The sequence below is a fragment of the Nilaparvata lugens genome, chromosome 5 (genome assembly GCF_014356525.2).
Source record: "Nilaparvata lugens isolate BPH chromosome 5, ASM1435652v1, whole genome shotgun sequence".
NCBI classification, from domain to species: Eukaryota; Metazoa; Arthropoda; class Insecta; order Hemiptera; family Delphacidae; genus Nilaparvata; species Nilaparvata lugens.
The window spans coordinates 27,121,643-27,139,103 of NC_052508.1; the positions used below are offsets into that span (position 1 = coordinate 27,121,643).

Genomic DNA, 17,461 nt, shown 5'->3' on the forward strand with positions numbered 1-17,461 from the left:
ATATATCTGATATAGAGTTGTGATGTATTCAATTGAATGACCTACAAGTTTTTTAGAGATTTATATTGCATGAGAGTCTTAGGAATAACTATTCCAGACCCTTATTTCATAAGTATTGACCAGCAATGTTTGTGATTTTTGTCATTACACCACTACTAAAAGACTACTGATTATATTGCAGATTGATAGTGATGTGACAAATGCAACAAGTAGCCTACCATCTCAATATTTCAATAGCTTGACAATTCTAAATATTTTCATTTAATGGAGAGACTTAAGTTATCTTTTTCATCACCTAATAAAATTGAACGAGTTTAGCAAGTTCTTACTGATGACTAGAGCCTTAATGCCTTGTCCATTTGTGAGAGTGTGAGTTTTTATATATGTTTAATGACTACGTTTGTTAGGTCTCATCAATCAACTTCAAATTTTCAACACATATCCTTTAAAGCATTATGCAGATCGAGTTTGTTGACCAACAAAATTGACTCAATCATTTGTCCTTTTCAAGAATATAACAGGATAACATTGAAAGATTTATGTTTTGGGAGTTGTCACACAGACTGTCTTTCATTTATGTGCCGGAGCATGATTTCAGTTATTTTGAATTTTGATTCTGACTTATTTTCCCAGATTGAGTGGACTATCTATAATATAAAAAAGAAAGAATCAGCTTAAACACATATGGGATGAAAAATTCACAAATGATGCATCATCACATCTGAATTACTGGACTGATTAACTTGAAATTTTTAATATTATAGATTCTTAATTTACCGAGGGTGGTTATAGGCCTATTTTAAATTATCCAAGATTTCAGTACATCAAGTTTTCAGTTTGTCAAGTTTTTAATTAGCCCCTTGAGATGCACGAGTTACCTCTAGTAATCAATAAAGCTCTTTCAATTTTGATCATTCAGTCAGTACATGAGCAAGTTCTTGAGCCCAGGGGCTAACTAGTGCTACAAGGATTGAAATACAAAATATTCAGTTTATGACAGAAATATTCTAACAATAAATTGTCATAAATATTGAACAACTTATTCTTCAGATTCACAATCATAAAACGAAAAAAGGTGAACGAAGAAAATTAAATAGGCTTATTATCACTCTAAAGATTTATTTTCCAAGTTTTTGTTACAGCCTTTTCCACAACAAGTATCAGGCTTGTGATTTGGAGTCCAAGGGCCAAGACTATTATTTGCATAGAAGTCCATAGGGTACGAACCTGTTATCTGGGCTTGAGCCAGAGCTAATGAGCTTTCATAAGTAGTAAGCAGAGGCTTATCGAAAGCAATGCCCCAGTCGATGGATAAACGAGGACAAGCAACTTGAATCCAAGCATCAACTCCAGTGAAAAGTTTGAGTTTACTCGGGAAAATTTCTGAAAGTAGAACTATGACCGATTCCTTGGAAAGATTGGCTATCTCTTTCTGAAAAAGAAAATAAAGCAACTCTGTAACAATATACTCTGTTTTATATGTATTTGTATCGAATAAATAATTCAAAAAGACTGAAATATATTATATGCACCTGAAAGTATATGAGGCTTCCTGCAGTGACATGAATGATGAATCCTCCTCCCAACACTCAGTCATTCCAGTGTAGTTAGTTCAGCAGTTGTGTTGTATTTGGGCATACAGTAGTTACTATTGCTTTGTGTTATGTTTTGACAGTGTGATTGTGTTAGTGACAATGTAAAAATGGCAAGCACAAGTAGTGTGAAAATATGACATTTTTGGTAATCTGACATTTTTCGGTAATCTGAAGCACAGAGCACACTGGAGACGCGCCGCGCAGCCGTGGAATTATTCCGCTGCCGGAACTTTTGGGAGAATACGGAGTGGAATTTTTCCGCTAACCTAATTATTTACCTAAATCGCGTAAAAATGTAGATAGAGAAATTGTGATTCCAGATTCGGCGCCCTCAAATTAATGAAATGCCTCGCGAGTACTTGAAAATAAGCAAGTTTTTTCTCGATTGTATATAGCGCCATTTAACGCTTTTTTCATTCTTGATTCTCATGATACTTTCAATATTTGATATTGATATTATTATGTAGGTGAATGGGTTAATAACGAACCGTGGGGGTCGACACTGACATAGAGCAGTTCTGAAAAAGCTTCCACAATTTCTTTCATACCGTTATAAAACAGCTAACATTATCAAAATCCGTTTGTCATAAAGCTAGCGAAAGACATTCCCGACTCAAACCCTGGATAACATCAAGTTTAGTTAGAGCTATATAAGGACAAGAAACAAAATGACTGAAAAGCTTAGAAGGCAACCGTTCAATGAAGCTCTTTCTAACAAGTTCAAGAATAATAATACTATTTTAAAGAGAGTTTTGCGCGTGATAAGAGACTTATAAAAACAAATTTATTGACTGCAAACACAGTATTGAGAAAGCTTGGAAAACAATAAATGAAGCAACGGACTCCATCAAACATAATAAAATGATATTTTCTGATATACAGGGTATAGATAAACAAATAATAAAATCAGACAAAAAGAGAGGGATGGCTGATGAATTCAATGAATATTTTACTACAATTGGTACAGAGATTACAAATAGGAATCTGAATAATAACTTGAATCAAGATAAAAAGATTATATTCACGAAATTGTAGCTCCTTCTTTTCACACCAGTATCGGAAGAGGAAGTAATTAGGACTGTTCTGAGTCTGAATTGTATATTTTATAAAAGAGAATGTTTTTTGTTAATTAGTACAAGACGAACCATTCCTCGATGCAGGCCTAGCCTAATGAGGAGTGTACTTAATATTTTTATTTTTGTTTGTTTCAATAAAATTGTAAAATGAAGTGAATAAAGAAGATGAATGAAGAAGATATTCTGATTTTATCAAACCTCATGTGGAAAACACTTGTTCCAAACTAGTAAGTTTATTATTTTTATTTTCAGAACACTATTCCGAATGGAATGAAAAAAAATCTGGTGTGGCGCACTCACACAACTTTCCTTGCCATTATGAAAATTTATCACCTGACGCTAGTGTACACGCGCATCTCAAGTCTACTATTCAAAGATCTGCCAGCTGGTGACAGGGCAATAACGCTGGAGACACACGAAGTCTGCTATCTCTTCCTAGTGAATGATTTAATAGAATCAACAGTTGCCAACAGTTTGCATTATTGAATAAACACATTTTCTCGAATTTCAAGCTTATTTCCAATTTTAGGTGAAAATGTCACTGAACATTAATTGTAGAGATATTTATGCTCAATATTTTCCACTAAAAATTTTTTGTTTAAATTGTTTCTGAAGCCTGATAATTGGGATTCTAAAATCACACTTCGCATTGATGGGGCGGAGCTCCTGAAATTTTTACAGATATGGGACTAGTGACAGTTGATAGAACCTATCAATGACTATTTTAGGTATAAATTTGATCAAAATCGTTGGAGCCGTTTTCGAGAAAATCGCGAAAAACCCTGTTTTTGACAACATTTTTGCCATTTTAGCCGCCATCTTGAATTGGATTTGTTCGAAATTGTTCGTGTCGGATCCTTATAGGGAAAGTTACAAATTTCAAGTAATTCCGTTGATTGGGAGATGAGATATCGTGTACACAGATGCACATACACACACACACACACCACACACACACACACACACACACTGCACCAAATATGCTACCCTACCGTGGGTGAATGACCTCTCTGAAATTCAGCTTCAGGGTGGTCATTAATTTCAAAGCTCTCTCCTTGATTTTGAATAGTAATAAGTACAGTATTGAGTGTTTCCAGGTAGTACGAACAAGCAGAGGATCAGAAAGGACAGACCCATTGTCCGAACTCTGCATGCTTGATTGAATAATAATTGTGATTCCCTTATGTTGACTCTCAACTTATTCTGGCTGTCTTTTACACTTCTCACTTTCTTACCATATTTACCTCTCAGGTGATGGATGAGTTTCCAGAAGTTTTTATTGTCATGGCTGAAATCGTGCTCAATTCTTTCTCCAAATTCTTTCCAGCTTTGTTTCTTTGCTCCTGCTACATATTTCTTGCACATGTTTCTCTTTAGCTCATACTCTGCTCGATCATTTGGATCTCTTGTTTGTTTCCATTTTTTCCATGCATGTTTCTTTTCGGCTACCAATACCTTGATCTCTTGACTCCACCATTTGGTACTTTTTACTCCTTCCTTAATGGTTTTCAGACCACACACCTCTCTGCTGGAGTCTACTATTGCAGCCTTGAGTCTACTCCATCTGCTCTCCACCTCATCTTCCCCATTCAGAGGGGCCTGTAGTTTCATTTCGATTTTCTCCTGATACTGTCTTGCTATAGCTTCATCGTTCGGTAGCTCCCACTTTACTCTCTGATAACTACTCCTTTTACCATGTCTATTTTTAGCAAAAGCTGTGTCTGCTACCAATAAATAGTGATCTGTTGAGAGCTCTGCTCCTCTTATTACTTTTACATCGTTGATTGAGCTCTTTAATTCTTTTGGAGCCAAGAAGTAGTCTATAAGGCTGGATCCCTGAGCTGACTCAAAGATGATTTTGTGAATCCTCTTATGATTATAGTATGAGTTGGCTACTATCATGTTATTCAGGGCGCATAAATCAAGTATTCTCTCTCCATTTGTATTGACCACGTCTTCTCCTCCATATGGTCCTAAAATTCCTTTGTTAGTCTGGTTGTCTTGCCCAACTCTTCCATTTAGGTCTCCCATTATTATCACTCTTCTCTCTGCAGTTTCGTTAATATCAATCTGTCTTTGCAGTTCATCATAAAATTCTTCTTTTTCTACCAAGTCTGCATCTTCTGTTGGTGCATATGCCTGAATAAGAGTAATTGATACTTCCAGATCTAAACAAAGTGTTATCAATCTCGAGCTAACTGCCTTCCATGATGTCACCTTTCTATCCATCTCTTCTGTGACAATAAAACCCACACCTCCTTTTGCCCTGGCATTCATTGCCACACCAGAGTATCTCAGTACATAATTTCCATCCATCACCTGAGTTCCATTTCCCTTCTTCCTTACTTCACTCATTCCTAGCAAGGACATTTTGTACTTTTTCATCTCTTCTATCACCTCCACTTCCTTTCCATTCAATGTCTTAATATTCCATGTCCCAAATCTGATAGTGCGTTTCCTTTTATTATTCTGTAAATCCTGTCCTGGTCCGAGGCTAGTTATGTGACTTTGAATCCGAGATAATCCGACGTGTGGGGGATTAGCCCAACGACGTCTTCTTTGGAGCACTTCTTTGTTCAACTCCTAACCTTCGATCTGTCCGGCTTGGGAGGCCCTGCTGGTAGTTACACTACCGCCGGCATAGCTCTTGGGGTCACAGGAGTACACAAGCCCCTCCACCACGACAAGGCAACATTTCTCTAAAGATATAAATTTTATTGATAATTGTATAATTATATTGATTTTAACTCATTAACATTTTTGAGATTTTAAATCAAAGTGAATTGATTCGAAATCAAATTGAAAACATTATTTTCAGTTTTCAATTGATTACATTTTTGATTAAATTTAGTTTTGAAGCTCTATTCATATTCAATTTTATTTCATTTGTGAGGCTTCTCAGCATTATTGCAAGTTTATTTCATTTTCGTTTAATTGAATTTTCAATATAGTTCAGCAATAACTAATTGATTTCTTGTTTTATTCAACAAATCCCGAACTCACGACCCAGAGTGAAAGTTTCAGGTTATGTTCATTTATATTTTATCATTTTACTAGTATTTATTCGTCAACTATTATTTTCCTAGTCAAAAAAGACTGGATGGCGCCCATACAGAAACCATTATATTGGCAAATTATCCATTGAATTTAATTAATTACTTATTATATGATTATTTTTAATTTCAAGTACTTTACATAAAAGAGCAAGAAGGCAAGTAGTTCAACACTCACACATACAGACCAATAACCAAAAACCACTTTTTTGGACTCAGGGGACCTTGAAACGTATAGAAATTTAGAAATTTGGGTACCTTAATTTTTTTCGGAAAGCAATACTTTCCTTACCTATGGTAATAGGGCAAGGAAAGTAACAAATACAAATCAATTTAAAGTTGGAATTATCTACTGTACTTCTTTAATCTACGATTTGTATTGTAAATCAAGATTTATTTTAGTTCATAAGGAACTAGACTAACCCGAATGAAGGCAGTGGTTGGGTGGAGAGTCATGTCCGGTACGCGGCGGCGCGGCGTGGCGCGTCTCCAGTGTGCTATGAGCTTCACACTCTCTCGGTCCCTTAACTGTCAGATTATCGAGGGACAGCTTAATTTGATGAAAACGACGTCTCATTGTCAAACTGCCAAACTACTAATTTATTGAAACAATTTGAGATACTAGTTCCAGTTGAAACACAATAATTATAAATGTATAGTAAACTAGAGTTTACACCTAACCGAAGCTATTAGGTACTTAATTTTTTGCTGAGGGTAATGCTCACATGAGCTCTAAGCTTGTGCATGAGTAAAGAGGCGGATAATGAAAGATGAATGGACCTATACTTTTAGGTGGGTTGTGAACCACAAGGAAGCGATTTTACAAGTCATAAATGATATTCAGAGGAGTTGGCTTGATTGCTTTAATAAATTGTTTGATATAATCTAGTTTACTAAAGATTGATAATTGTTTTTTCCTCCAGCTACTGTCTAAAGTACTTACTTTACTCCCTGAAACATAATACTAAAGTGTCACTTTTTCGCTCTCAGTAGTAAAAAACTGAAAAACTCCCTAGGGAGTAAAAGTGACTCCATTTATAACATAGGAAACATCTCTAATTCAAAAACTCACATTGTAATAGGTTAGAAGGTCTAATCTCAGATGAGAAAGCGTAATAGAGGTGTCTGTCATTGAGTCAACTGAATTCAATACCACAACAAGAAATTTGAACAACTCATGAAATATATGTTTGTATGATATTATATTCTTATTTTGTAGATGATAAAAATTTAAACAATTTTAAAAATATTTTATTCTATTCAAAATACCAGCCAACAAATATTTTTGATCTGCAATTCAAATCTGAAACGCGTGATCAGGAGTCAGCCATTTTTGGTAGCTGCTCAGCTGATATAATTGTTACAACTTTTGCCGATAGATAGCGCAATCGGCAGTGCCAATCAGCCGACCGGTTTTTAGGTTTTAGATTTTAGGTTATGTTGTTAGGAAACAATGTCACCAATACGTAAGTTTTTAAAATGATTTTATTTGTAGTTTCTATAAAAAAATGTAGATGGAGGAAAAATGTTGTGTACATCACGAGCGAAAAATACTTTTTCTCCCTCAAGAAAATTGTTGCCATCGGCTTCGCCTTGGGCTTCAAACTTTTTCCCTCAGGGAGAAAAAGTCTTACTTTTCACTCTTGATATACAAATAACTATTTCCTCCACCTACTCTCTAAAATGCCTACTTTACTCCCTGGAACATGATACTAAAGTGTCACTTTTTCGCTCTCGGGAGAAAAAACAGAAAAACTCCATAGAGCGTAAAAGTAACTCCATTTAAATAACATGGGAAGCATCTCTATTTGAAAAACTTACATTTGAAATAGGTTAGAAGGTCTAAGGTCAGATGAGGAAGCATATAGAGTAGTCATTAAACCAACTAAATTCAATACCTCAACCAGACATTTGATCAATATATGAAATACCATATATGTTTGTATGCTAAAATTATTACAAACTTCATTCAGTATACTATAAAAATGTATAAATATTTTTTATATTCCATGTTATTCAAAATACCAGCCAACGAATATTCCTCATTAACTAATCAAATTTGAAAAGGGAACTTCATCCTCGGCTTTGCCTCGGGCATCAATCTTTCCCTTCTGGGAGAAAAAGTGGCATTTTCACTCTAGATATACAAATAACTAGCTCGGATTGGTTTCTATGGTTTTACAGATTTGATGCCTAGTGAGATCATACTCCCCAATATACTTTGGTAAAACAACCGAAACTATTATCTCAAATTATTCAATAAACTACCTTACCTGGTTTTGACAATATAAATTCCTTTTTCTTCAACTGCTCGTAAAGTTCTTCTTCAAGAACTGAAAACTCATCATAAAACAGTTGTTTTGTGAGGAGCGAGCGATAATCTACTTTATGCTAGCCAGCTGTTTACTTTACGCTCGCTAACCGCATTGCATGTGCAGTAGGCTACATGCTTTTAGAGAAATGCAATTCTAATAAATTCATGTCCCTACTTTTTCGCCCAATGACCAACAGTCATGATGGCAAAGTCACCTGGAGCATTGACTCTCACGCTAAAGGACCCAGGTTCAAATCACAGTCCTACCAATTTTTTTTTTTTTTTTGCAGATGATACTAATTGTTTTATCTTATTCTAATAATAAATCGTTTTAAAATAAATAATCATGATTAGATAGAATAATAAAATTTATTGTATCATTTTATTATTATTACATTTGATTTATCAAAATAATGGGATGCATTATAAAAAAAAGCTTATTGTGTTGGAATCCAATACTGCAGTTGAAGAAAAAATGTTGTATGTAATTTGAGCAGAAAGCTTCTTTATCGCTCTTGTCAAAAATACCAGGCTCCACTACAAGTCACATGGTAACTGTTTTGACTCGAGCGATAAAGTCGCATTTTAAGCTCTTAATACATAAATAACTATTTTATTAAAAAAGGATCCTATTTTCATTTAAATTACTCAAACCTTTGGGTTCAATGGTTTTTACCATGGTGCTGGTGCTGGGCTTTATCAAGAGTGAATATATTCATACAAGAGTGAATATATTCATACAAGAGTGAGCATCTATTGCTTTGTTGCATAACTAGTTGTCATGACTCTTATCAATATTATCAACAATAGGCTATATAAAAAACAGGAAAATAGTTTCATTTTTCTAAATTAATTTAATACAATATTCCTGAAACTCTTTGAAAATTAACTCAATTATAAAATTGCAATGATTGACAGTAATGTTAAAACTCAGTTTGAGTGAGGACAATGTATTTGAAACGAAAATATGTTATATAATGATTAAAAAACACTAGATATCAGAATGATTTAAAATTATGAAATTGATGAATCTTAAATTTTATTTCTTAAATAGTTTGTTGGATCATGTCATCATTAATACTTTTTCAAATGCCCTTTTTTACTCAAAGATCATTAGAGTCAGATTTGTTGTATTAAAACTAATAAAACTGGAGTTATGTGCAAATCCAGCTAAAGTTGACTCAGCTAACATAGCCGGAAATTTAATCTTAAGTGTAAGTATAATTATGAAAGACAAATTTCTCAGCACCTACTAAATGTTGGTGACATTGCAACATATAACGACTATAGAGAAACTCTGGACTGCATTTACTTACCTGAATATAATGTAAAACCTTCGGATGACCCTGACGACCAAGTGTACCAAGAACTAGGCCAAATGTTCTAGCTGCAGCAGCTAGCATCACAGCTCCATTCCGTACAGCGCGCATCTTGTCATGGTCATAGAACTCTCTTGTAAGCTTCTTCTCATAAGGATCATAACGATAAGCTTTTAAATCGGGATTGGCAATCATAGCGGATTCTAGGTGGAATCTTCCATCACCAAGATAGATCAAACTGTCAACATCTTTTATCACTGCTGAAGTACAGCCCAAAATTTCTCCTGGTGAAAGAGGTTTAGTTTGAGGTATGTTGATATGATACCCATGCTGGCGAAGATCATTAGCAGCGGCATGAAGTGTTGTTACAAACTGAATTGTACTAACAAATCCCAATTTACAGGAAACATCAAAGTTCAGCTTTACTGTCTCATAAAAATGATGAATATCTATTTTAATATCAACAAAAACATACAAAACCTTGATTCCAACTGTCTGATCGACTGGTATAAGACAGCTATGGCCATAATGTACAAGAAAATCAGCTCCTAATGCACGGGCAGAAAAGTCATCAATACAGCACGCTCCATAAGTGACATCGCCCATGATTATTGTAACAGCTTCAGTAAACCTTTCAATAATATCACATATCGTAGTGGCAAACATTAATAACCCTTCTGGCATCTGCAGTGCTACACATTTGGCTTGAGTAGACTGGATTCTCCAAATCGTTTTATGAATTTCAAAATTGTAGTTTTTTGGCAAACTGTCAATTGCCAATTGTAATTCCACATTTTTTAATATATGAGTAGGTATTTTACTTACAGATTTCACTGGTTTGAAAACTTTTCTTTCAGGTTTTGCACGTACCACAACAATATTCTTGGATAATTCGTCTATTCCTGCCATGCTTTTTCAAGATAACCTATTACTATTATCTTAGACCAGTTATAGAATAGACACGCTGAGAAGTCTAGCCTCTGAGGGCAACATCTACTGCCATATCTCCAAATCGTGACGTCATCATCGGATAGAAAATTTTCAGATTGTGTCTATTTCAGAAAGATGTGCACTAGCAGTTAACCCGTGCTTCGCAAGATTCTATTTTAAAACTTGACGTAATGAAATCCAGAAGAATTAAAAATAGGCCTATAAGAATCCTCGGTTGATTGAGAATTTATAAGCAGCATTACAAGTTAATCAGCCCAGTAGTTCAGACGTGATGATGCGTCAAACATAATTTCCCTATCCTCAACACGTGTATACGTCTTTAAGCCAGTTCTTTCCTCTAATGAATATATCATCCATTTATCTATCATCTTCTATACTATAATAAAGGGAATGAATGAGAATAAATTTTGAAAGGTTTGAGATATCGATGTGCGGTTTTCACCATATCTCTTCTCTGGAAATCCTCTATCGGAATCATGTATCATATGACCAACTTTCAATTGAAAAAAGAAGTTGGATTCAAAATGATGGAAAAAAATGGGTGCGATGGAAAACCTGTTTTTATCATTTGAAAAGGATCCCCAATCATACCTATCTTCTAATTTCCCTTTTAAGAAAAATGTTCTGCTGCTTCCTTACAACAACTGAAAGCATGACAAATAATTGAAAACTTGATGTAATCAACTATTGAAGAATTTAAAATTGGTTCATAACCATCCTCGGTTAAGCAAGAATCTATATGCAAAATTTCAAGTTAATCAATCCAGTAAACTAAGTCTTTAGTTTAATTTAATTCCTTTTGAATGGCCTGTTAAAATTTGTTTTCATCAATTCAGCGTTATCTCTTGAAATTCCTTTTTTGTGCAACCAAAATGCTTCAGTTAGCATTAATCTCAATTGAAGTATAGCATTTTATCGCAATTAAACGTTAACCGGGATATGTGCAACTGGGGGAAAGTTTTTTCTAAACAGATGTTTTTGAGATATGCAGCTGTTTCACATCCACCATATTATTATACAGAGTTTGTGAAAATGAGAATATCTATTAATTATCAAAACAATCCTATTATTATTTTCATATTTGAAATGAAAATATTATTAAAAATATTTATCAATTATCAAAACAATAATTATATTATTGAGGTTAAGAGGTATCAGGTAGAAAGCAATAATAGAAACAGATGTTCCTTTTTTAATTTCGACAATTTGATTTGTCATTCATTAACCTAATTCATTGGAATTAGGTTATGACGCCTTCATGTTTACGTTTTGCCTCACCCGTATGGCAAAATCGCGTCCACACGTACATTCAATGCTCGCCCGAGGCGCCTTTGAGCACGCCAAAATACCGACAGGGTTCCGGTTCGCCCACATGCCTCAGCGAACAGTGTCCACACGTGCGAATGCAAGCCCATACACGTATGCTCACCGAGGCAAACGTACGTGTGTACACCGTTTTATCCTTTCCTCCATACACGTGTGTATACGTCTTTAAGCCAGTTCTTTCCTCTATTATACTGGGTGATTTTTTAGTCCTGTTACCCTATTTTTAATACTTGGTAATTTTTCCCTAATAAAGGTAAATTTTGTTTTGTTGCACGAAGTTGGTAGCCCTACTCACTCAGTATACACAAGACAATGCGAGTTTATTATCCTTCCTTGCTGTGTAACATTTTGTGATGATTCCGGTCGTGTTATTAACAGAATGTCTTTTACCATAGAACAACGGATTTTCAATAATAAGCAAGGGTTTATGGCCTCCAAGGTCTCCAGACCTCACATCCCCTGATTACTTTTTGTGGGGCTACATTAAGTCTGAGGCCTCCAAAAACAATCCTCACAATATTGATGAACTGAAAGCCAATGTGACAGATTCAATCACGAATATTTCCAATATAACTCTGAAAAAGGTTTCTGCTAATATGGTGAAAAGAGTCCGAGCGTGTATAACCTCAATGGGTGGACATTTTGAGCATATGGTGTAATAATTTTAAGTAGCTGAGAAATGTGAGTAATAAAATATCAATTTTTTTGTAAATAACAAATATATTTTTTTATTAATACCCAAATTCCGTCTATAATTACATCAAAAATTGGGTAACAGGAATAAAAAATCACTCTGTAGTATAGAAGATGATAGATAGATGGATATATCATCCATTTTATCTATAATCTTCTATACTATAATAAAGGAAATGAATGAGAATAAATTTTGAAAGGTTTGAGATATCGATGTGCGGTTTTCACCATATCTTTTCTCTGGAAATCCTCTATCGGAATCATGTATCATATGACCACCTTTCAATTGAAAAAAGATGTTGGATTCAAAATGACGGAAAAAAATGGGTGCGATAGAAAACCTGTTTTTATCATTTGAAAAGGATCCCCAATCATACCTATCTTCTAATTTCCCTTTTAAGAAAAATGTTCTGCTGCTTCCTTACAACAAATGAAAGCATGAAAAATAATTGAAAACTTGATGTAATCAATATTGAAGAATTTAAAATTGGTTCATAACCATCCTCGGTTAAGCAAGAATCTATAAGCAAAATTCCAAGTTAATCAATCCAGTAAACTAAGGCTTATTTGAATTTGATTCCTTTTGAATGACCTGTTAAAATTTGTTTACGTCAATTCAGCGTTATCTCTTGAAATTCCTTTTTTGTGCTACCAAAATGCTTCAGTTAGCATTAATCTCAATTAAAGTATAGCATTTTATCGCAATTAACGTTAATTGGGATATGTGCAACTGGGGGAAAGTTTTTTCTAAACAGATGTTTTTGAGATATGCAGCTGTTTCACATCCACCATAATTATTATATACAGAGTTTGTGAAAATGAAAATATTTATTAATTATCAAAACAATACTATATTATTTTCATATTTAAAATGAAAATATTATTAAAATATTTATCAATTATCAAAACAATAATTATATTAATGAGGTTAAGTGGTATCAGGTAGAAAGCAATAATAGAAACAGATGTTCCTTCTTTAATTTCGACTATATGATTTGGTGATTTTTAATGAAATTGTATGTACTATTATGAAGTTTGAACATTAATTCTGAAAGATCTAGAAGGAAAGTTAAAATTTGGGCTTCCAGGTGCACGAGATTGTTATTTTTAGAATCCATGTTCAAAATTTGGAGATCTAAATCTTTCCTGTTTTTCCGGTATGCAATCCACAAGTTGACATGTTTTGATGCAAACAAATGAACAAACACAACCCTACTCTCTCTTATTATATAGATTAATAGTTATTTGTATATCTAGAGTGAAAAGTGCTGTTTTTTCTCCCTGAGGGAAAAGTTTGAAGCCCGAGGCGAAGCCGAGGGCAACAATTTTCCTGAGGGAGAAAAAACATTTTTCACTCGTGATATACACAACATTTTTCCTCCATATAATTTTTATAAAAAATGCTAATAAAATAATTTTTAAAAACGTATGTGACCAAACAATGTGTTACAACATAATTTAAAAAGTAAACAGAAACAGCTGGCTTGTAATCACAGTTCTTCTCCGACAGCACTGTCTGTCGGCTGAAGTTGTAACAACAATGACAGCCAAAACTACAGCTATTATGAATTTCCCGTTTCAAATTTGATTAGTTAATAAGTAATATTCGTTGGCTGATATTTGGAATAACATGGAATAAAAGAAAAAAATATATACATTTTTTTAGTATAGTGATATGAAGTTTGTAATAATAATTTCAGCATACAAACATAAATTTTATATATCGATCAAATGTCTGGTTGAGGTATTGAATTTAGTTGGTTTAATGACTACTCTATATGCTTCCTCATCTGAGCTTAGACCTTCTGACCTATTCCAAATGTACGTTTTTAAAATAGAGATGCTTCCCATGTTATTTAAATGGAGTCACTTTTACTCCCTAGGGAGTTTTTCTGTTTTTTAGTACCGAGAGCGAAAAAGTGACACTTTAGTATCATGTTTCAGGTAGTAAAGTAAGTACTTTTGACAGTAGGTGGAGGAAAATTATTATAAACGGCAGCTGCGCTCCCGCTGAAATAGACACAATATGCTATAAAAACAATGTAAACAAACTCTACAGAAAAGGTTTCTATCTGATGCTGACGTCACGATTTGGAGATAATGGCAGTAGATGTTAGCTTAATCGATATTCAGTATGAATCACGGAATAAGCATGCATAAGCATAAGTATTGTTTCTTTCCTCTGTGGTATGAATATACAATAGCTATACCATTATTATCTTAGACCAGTTATAGAATAGACACGGCCCATTGTATATTCATACTGAAAGTCGATGAAGCCAACATCTACTGCAAAATCCACCCATTTTGACGTCACGCATCGAAATTATAGAAAACTTTTTTGAGTTTGTGGTGCTTAACTTACATTGTTGTTGAACATAGCTTGTTTTTCATAGCAGATTGTTATTCATTTATGTAATTATTATTTATGAAAATGGCAATCTCCTGTGCAGCATATAATTGCACTGAAATTTTTATGAAAGAAAGTGGAATATTATCTTCTCATGCTTGGGTTGAAATTTATACACATAAATATTGTGAGTTGTAACTGTAATATTATCCTTGGTTATGATGTAAGTGAACTCATTGCAGCATGACAATAAATTAGTTTTGTAGGCTACCGTCTTATTATTTTTTAAATACATTATAACTTTGAAGCTGATATCACATAACACATCATAACTTAACCGATATCGTTTTTGCCGGAGCTAGAAATAACCTAAAAACACATGAATCTGAAAGTTTTCCATACGATGCTTGACGTCACTGTTGTGATGTCAGGATGGGTGGATTTGGTAGTAGATGTTGGCTTCAGAGGCTAGACTTCCTAGCGTGTCTATTCTATAACTGGTCTAAGATTATTATTTATCATTGATATATATAGTTAGATGACTAAGCTATACCTTCAAGCGTTTGGAAGCATGATGCCTCATTCATTTCTCGTCGCCATTGAATATCGGGCAAAAAGTCAGGCGCCCAGACAGACTTATATGGGAAAACATCGACTTTCATTGCGTTATATCTTTCGACATACTTTATGGATTTCAATAGTCTATAATTTTTTTCAATTTTTCTTCATTTCCATTACCATATGATACAATGATTTGTTGATTGAACATTATTTTTAATTCGACCAAACATCTAATTTAGTGGACCTACCTCACTACAGATTTTGATCCATTCTATTAGCAAATGAATCTCATTTTTACAATATTTTCCTATTACCATGTATTTAGGATATGAAAAATAAAACATTCATTATAGATCGCTAATATTACCATATATTTTATTAGATGGCAAATAATAATAAATTAACTTGAAACTGTTTCCATTCGTTTTGCAACTTAAGTATAGGTACCTAACTATACTCTATACTCCCATATTTGATATAAGATAATAAATAACTACATATTATAAGAACGGGAAAAATGAAACAAAAATTATAGATCGCTAATATTACCGTATATTTGTATTAGATGGCAAATAATAATAAATTAACCGTTATCACAATATTTCGTGAAACTGTTTCTCATTCGTTTTGCAACTTAAGTATAGGTACCTAACTATACTCTATACTCCTATATTTGATATAAGATAATAAATAACTACATATTATAAGAACGGAAAAAATGAGACAATAGCAATGATGAAGAATTTATAGACAATTTTAGCAAATAATATTTTTTATAATACAAATTTAGCATACAATATTTTTATAGTTTACAAAATATTACAATATAAGACAAATTGATGGAATGGAATATGGATACCTATATTGAATCTATGGAAATGAATAATATTATATATAATATTACCGAAACTTATATTTTATTACTTGGCAAATAATGATAATGAATCAACCTAAGCACAATATTCCTTGAAACGATCATTTGGCACTAGGCTTAGCCTGCATGAAACATGACCGATGAAAATATAAAAATACTTATGTATGAAAAGAAATATTTTTATCTGGCACATGCAGATTCGTACATCCATAAGCACTGCATGAAAATACCATACTTTGAATATTTTTTATTGCTTCAATAAAAAAATATTATCATTTGAAAAAGACTCTTTTTCTACACAGCGAATACAAATACCCGACTTCTTGCCCGAAATTTCTGGTAGCTACACTAGCGCAGTGGCATCATAGCGGACTTCGCTCTTCTTAATCTTATTCTCTATATCAATGTTATTTCATTGATATAGAAAATAAGATTAAGAATAGGTTAGACTCTTGTAGGCCTTTATTTAAAAAGCTTGGTCTATTAACTGTGCCATCTTTGTATGTATATGAAGTTGTAATGCATGTGAAAACGAGTGGTGTGATCCAGAATTCAGATGTTCATGAGTATAATACGCGAAACAGAGCAGATTATCATATAATGAGTCACAATAGTAGGTTATTTGAACAAAAACCAGATTATATTGGTAGGAAATTTTATAACAAGCTACCTCAAATCTTGAAAAGTAATGATGATTTGAAGATTTTCAAAAAACAAATGAAAAATATTTAGTTGATAGAGCTTTTTATAATGTACAAGAAAATCAGCTCCTAATGCACGGGCAGAAAAGTCATCAATACAGCACGCTCCATAAGTGACATCGCCCATGATTATTGTAACAGCTTCAGTAAACCTTTCAATAATATCACATATCGTAGTGGCAAACATTAATAACCCTTCTGGCATCTGCAGTGCTACACATTTGGCTTGAGTAGACTGGATTCTCCAAATTGTTTTATGAATTTCAAAATTGTAGTTTTTTGGCAAACTGTCAATTGCCAATTGTAATTCCACATTTTTTAATATATGAGTAGGTATTTTACTTACAGATTTCACTGGTTTGAAAACTTTTCTTTCAGGTTTTGCACGTACCACAACAATATTCTTGGATAATTCGTCTATTCCTGCCATGCTTTTTCAAGATAACCTATTCTATTACTATTATCTTAGACCAGTTATAGAATAGACACGTTGAGAAGTCTAGCCTCTGAGGGCAACATCTACTGCCATATCTCCAAATCGTGACGTCATCATCGGATAGAAAATTTTCAGATTGTGTCTATTTCAGAAAGATGTAAATTATTATTCACTAGCAGTTAACCCGTGCTTCGCAAGATTCTATTTTAAAA

At 33.5% G+C, this 17,461-nt stretch overlaps 1 protein-coding gene across 2 annotated transcripts; it reads right to left on the reverse strand.

Moving 5' to 3' along the window:
• Positions 1-1,099: 1,099 nt before the first annotated feature.
• On the reverse strand, positions 1,100-17,259 carry LOC111045601 (2-(3-amino-3-carboxypropyl)histidine synthase subunit 1). 2 transcript variants are annotated; one of them, XM_039428060.1, is made up of 3 exons: positions 16,865-17,259; positions 9,355-9,887; positions 1,100-1,432 (listed from the first exon to the last, which is right to left on the reverse strand). In XM_039428060.1, the coding sequence occupies exons 1-3, from the start codon at positions 17,241-17,243 to the stop codon at positions 1,106-1,108; spliced, it is 1,239 nt and encodes a 412-aa protein (XP_039283994.1). In that variant the 5' UTR covers positions 17,244-17,259; the 3' UTR covers positions 1,100-1,105. The 2 variants fall into 2 exon arrangements, with proteins under 2 accessions (XP_039283994.1, XP_022186739.1); XM_022331047.2 differs by lacking the exon at positions 16,865-17,259 and having other exon boundaries at positions 9,355-10,602.
• Positions 17,260-17,461: the final 202 nt, after the last annotated feature.

Excerpts from the sequence above, each read along its gene's own strand:
- LOC111045601 (XM_039428060.1), bottom strand. The coding sequence starts at position 17,243 with ATGGCAGGAATAGACGAATTATCCAAGAATATTGTTGTGGTACGTGCA. Across the intron at positions 9,888-16,864 it reads AGGAGCTGATTTTCTTGTAC|ATTATGGCCATAGCTGTCTT; the intron begins ATTATAAAAAGC and ends ATTTTCTTGTAC. Across the intron at positions 1,433-9,354 it reads AGGTTTTACATTATATTCAG|AAAGAGATAGCCAATCTTTC; the intron begins GTAAGTAAATGC and ends TTTCTTTTTCAG.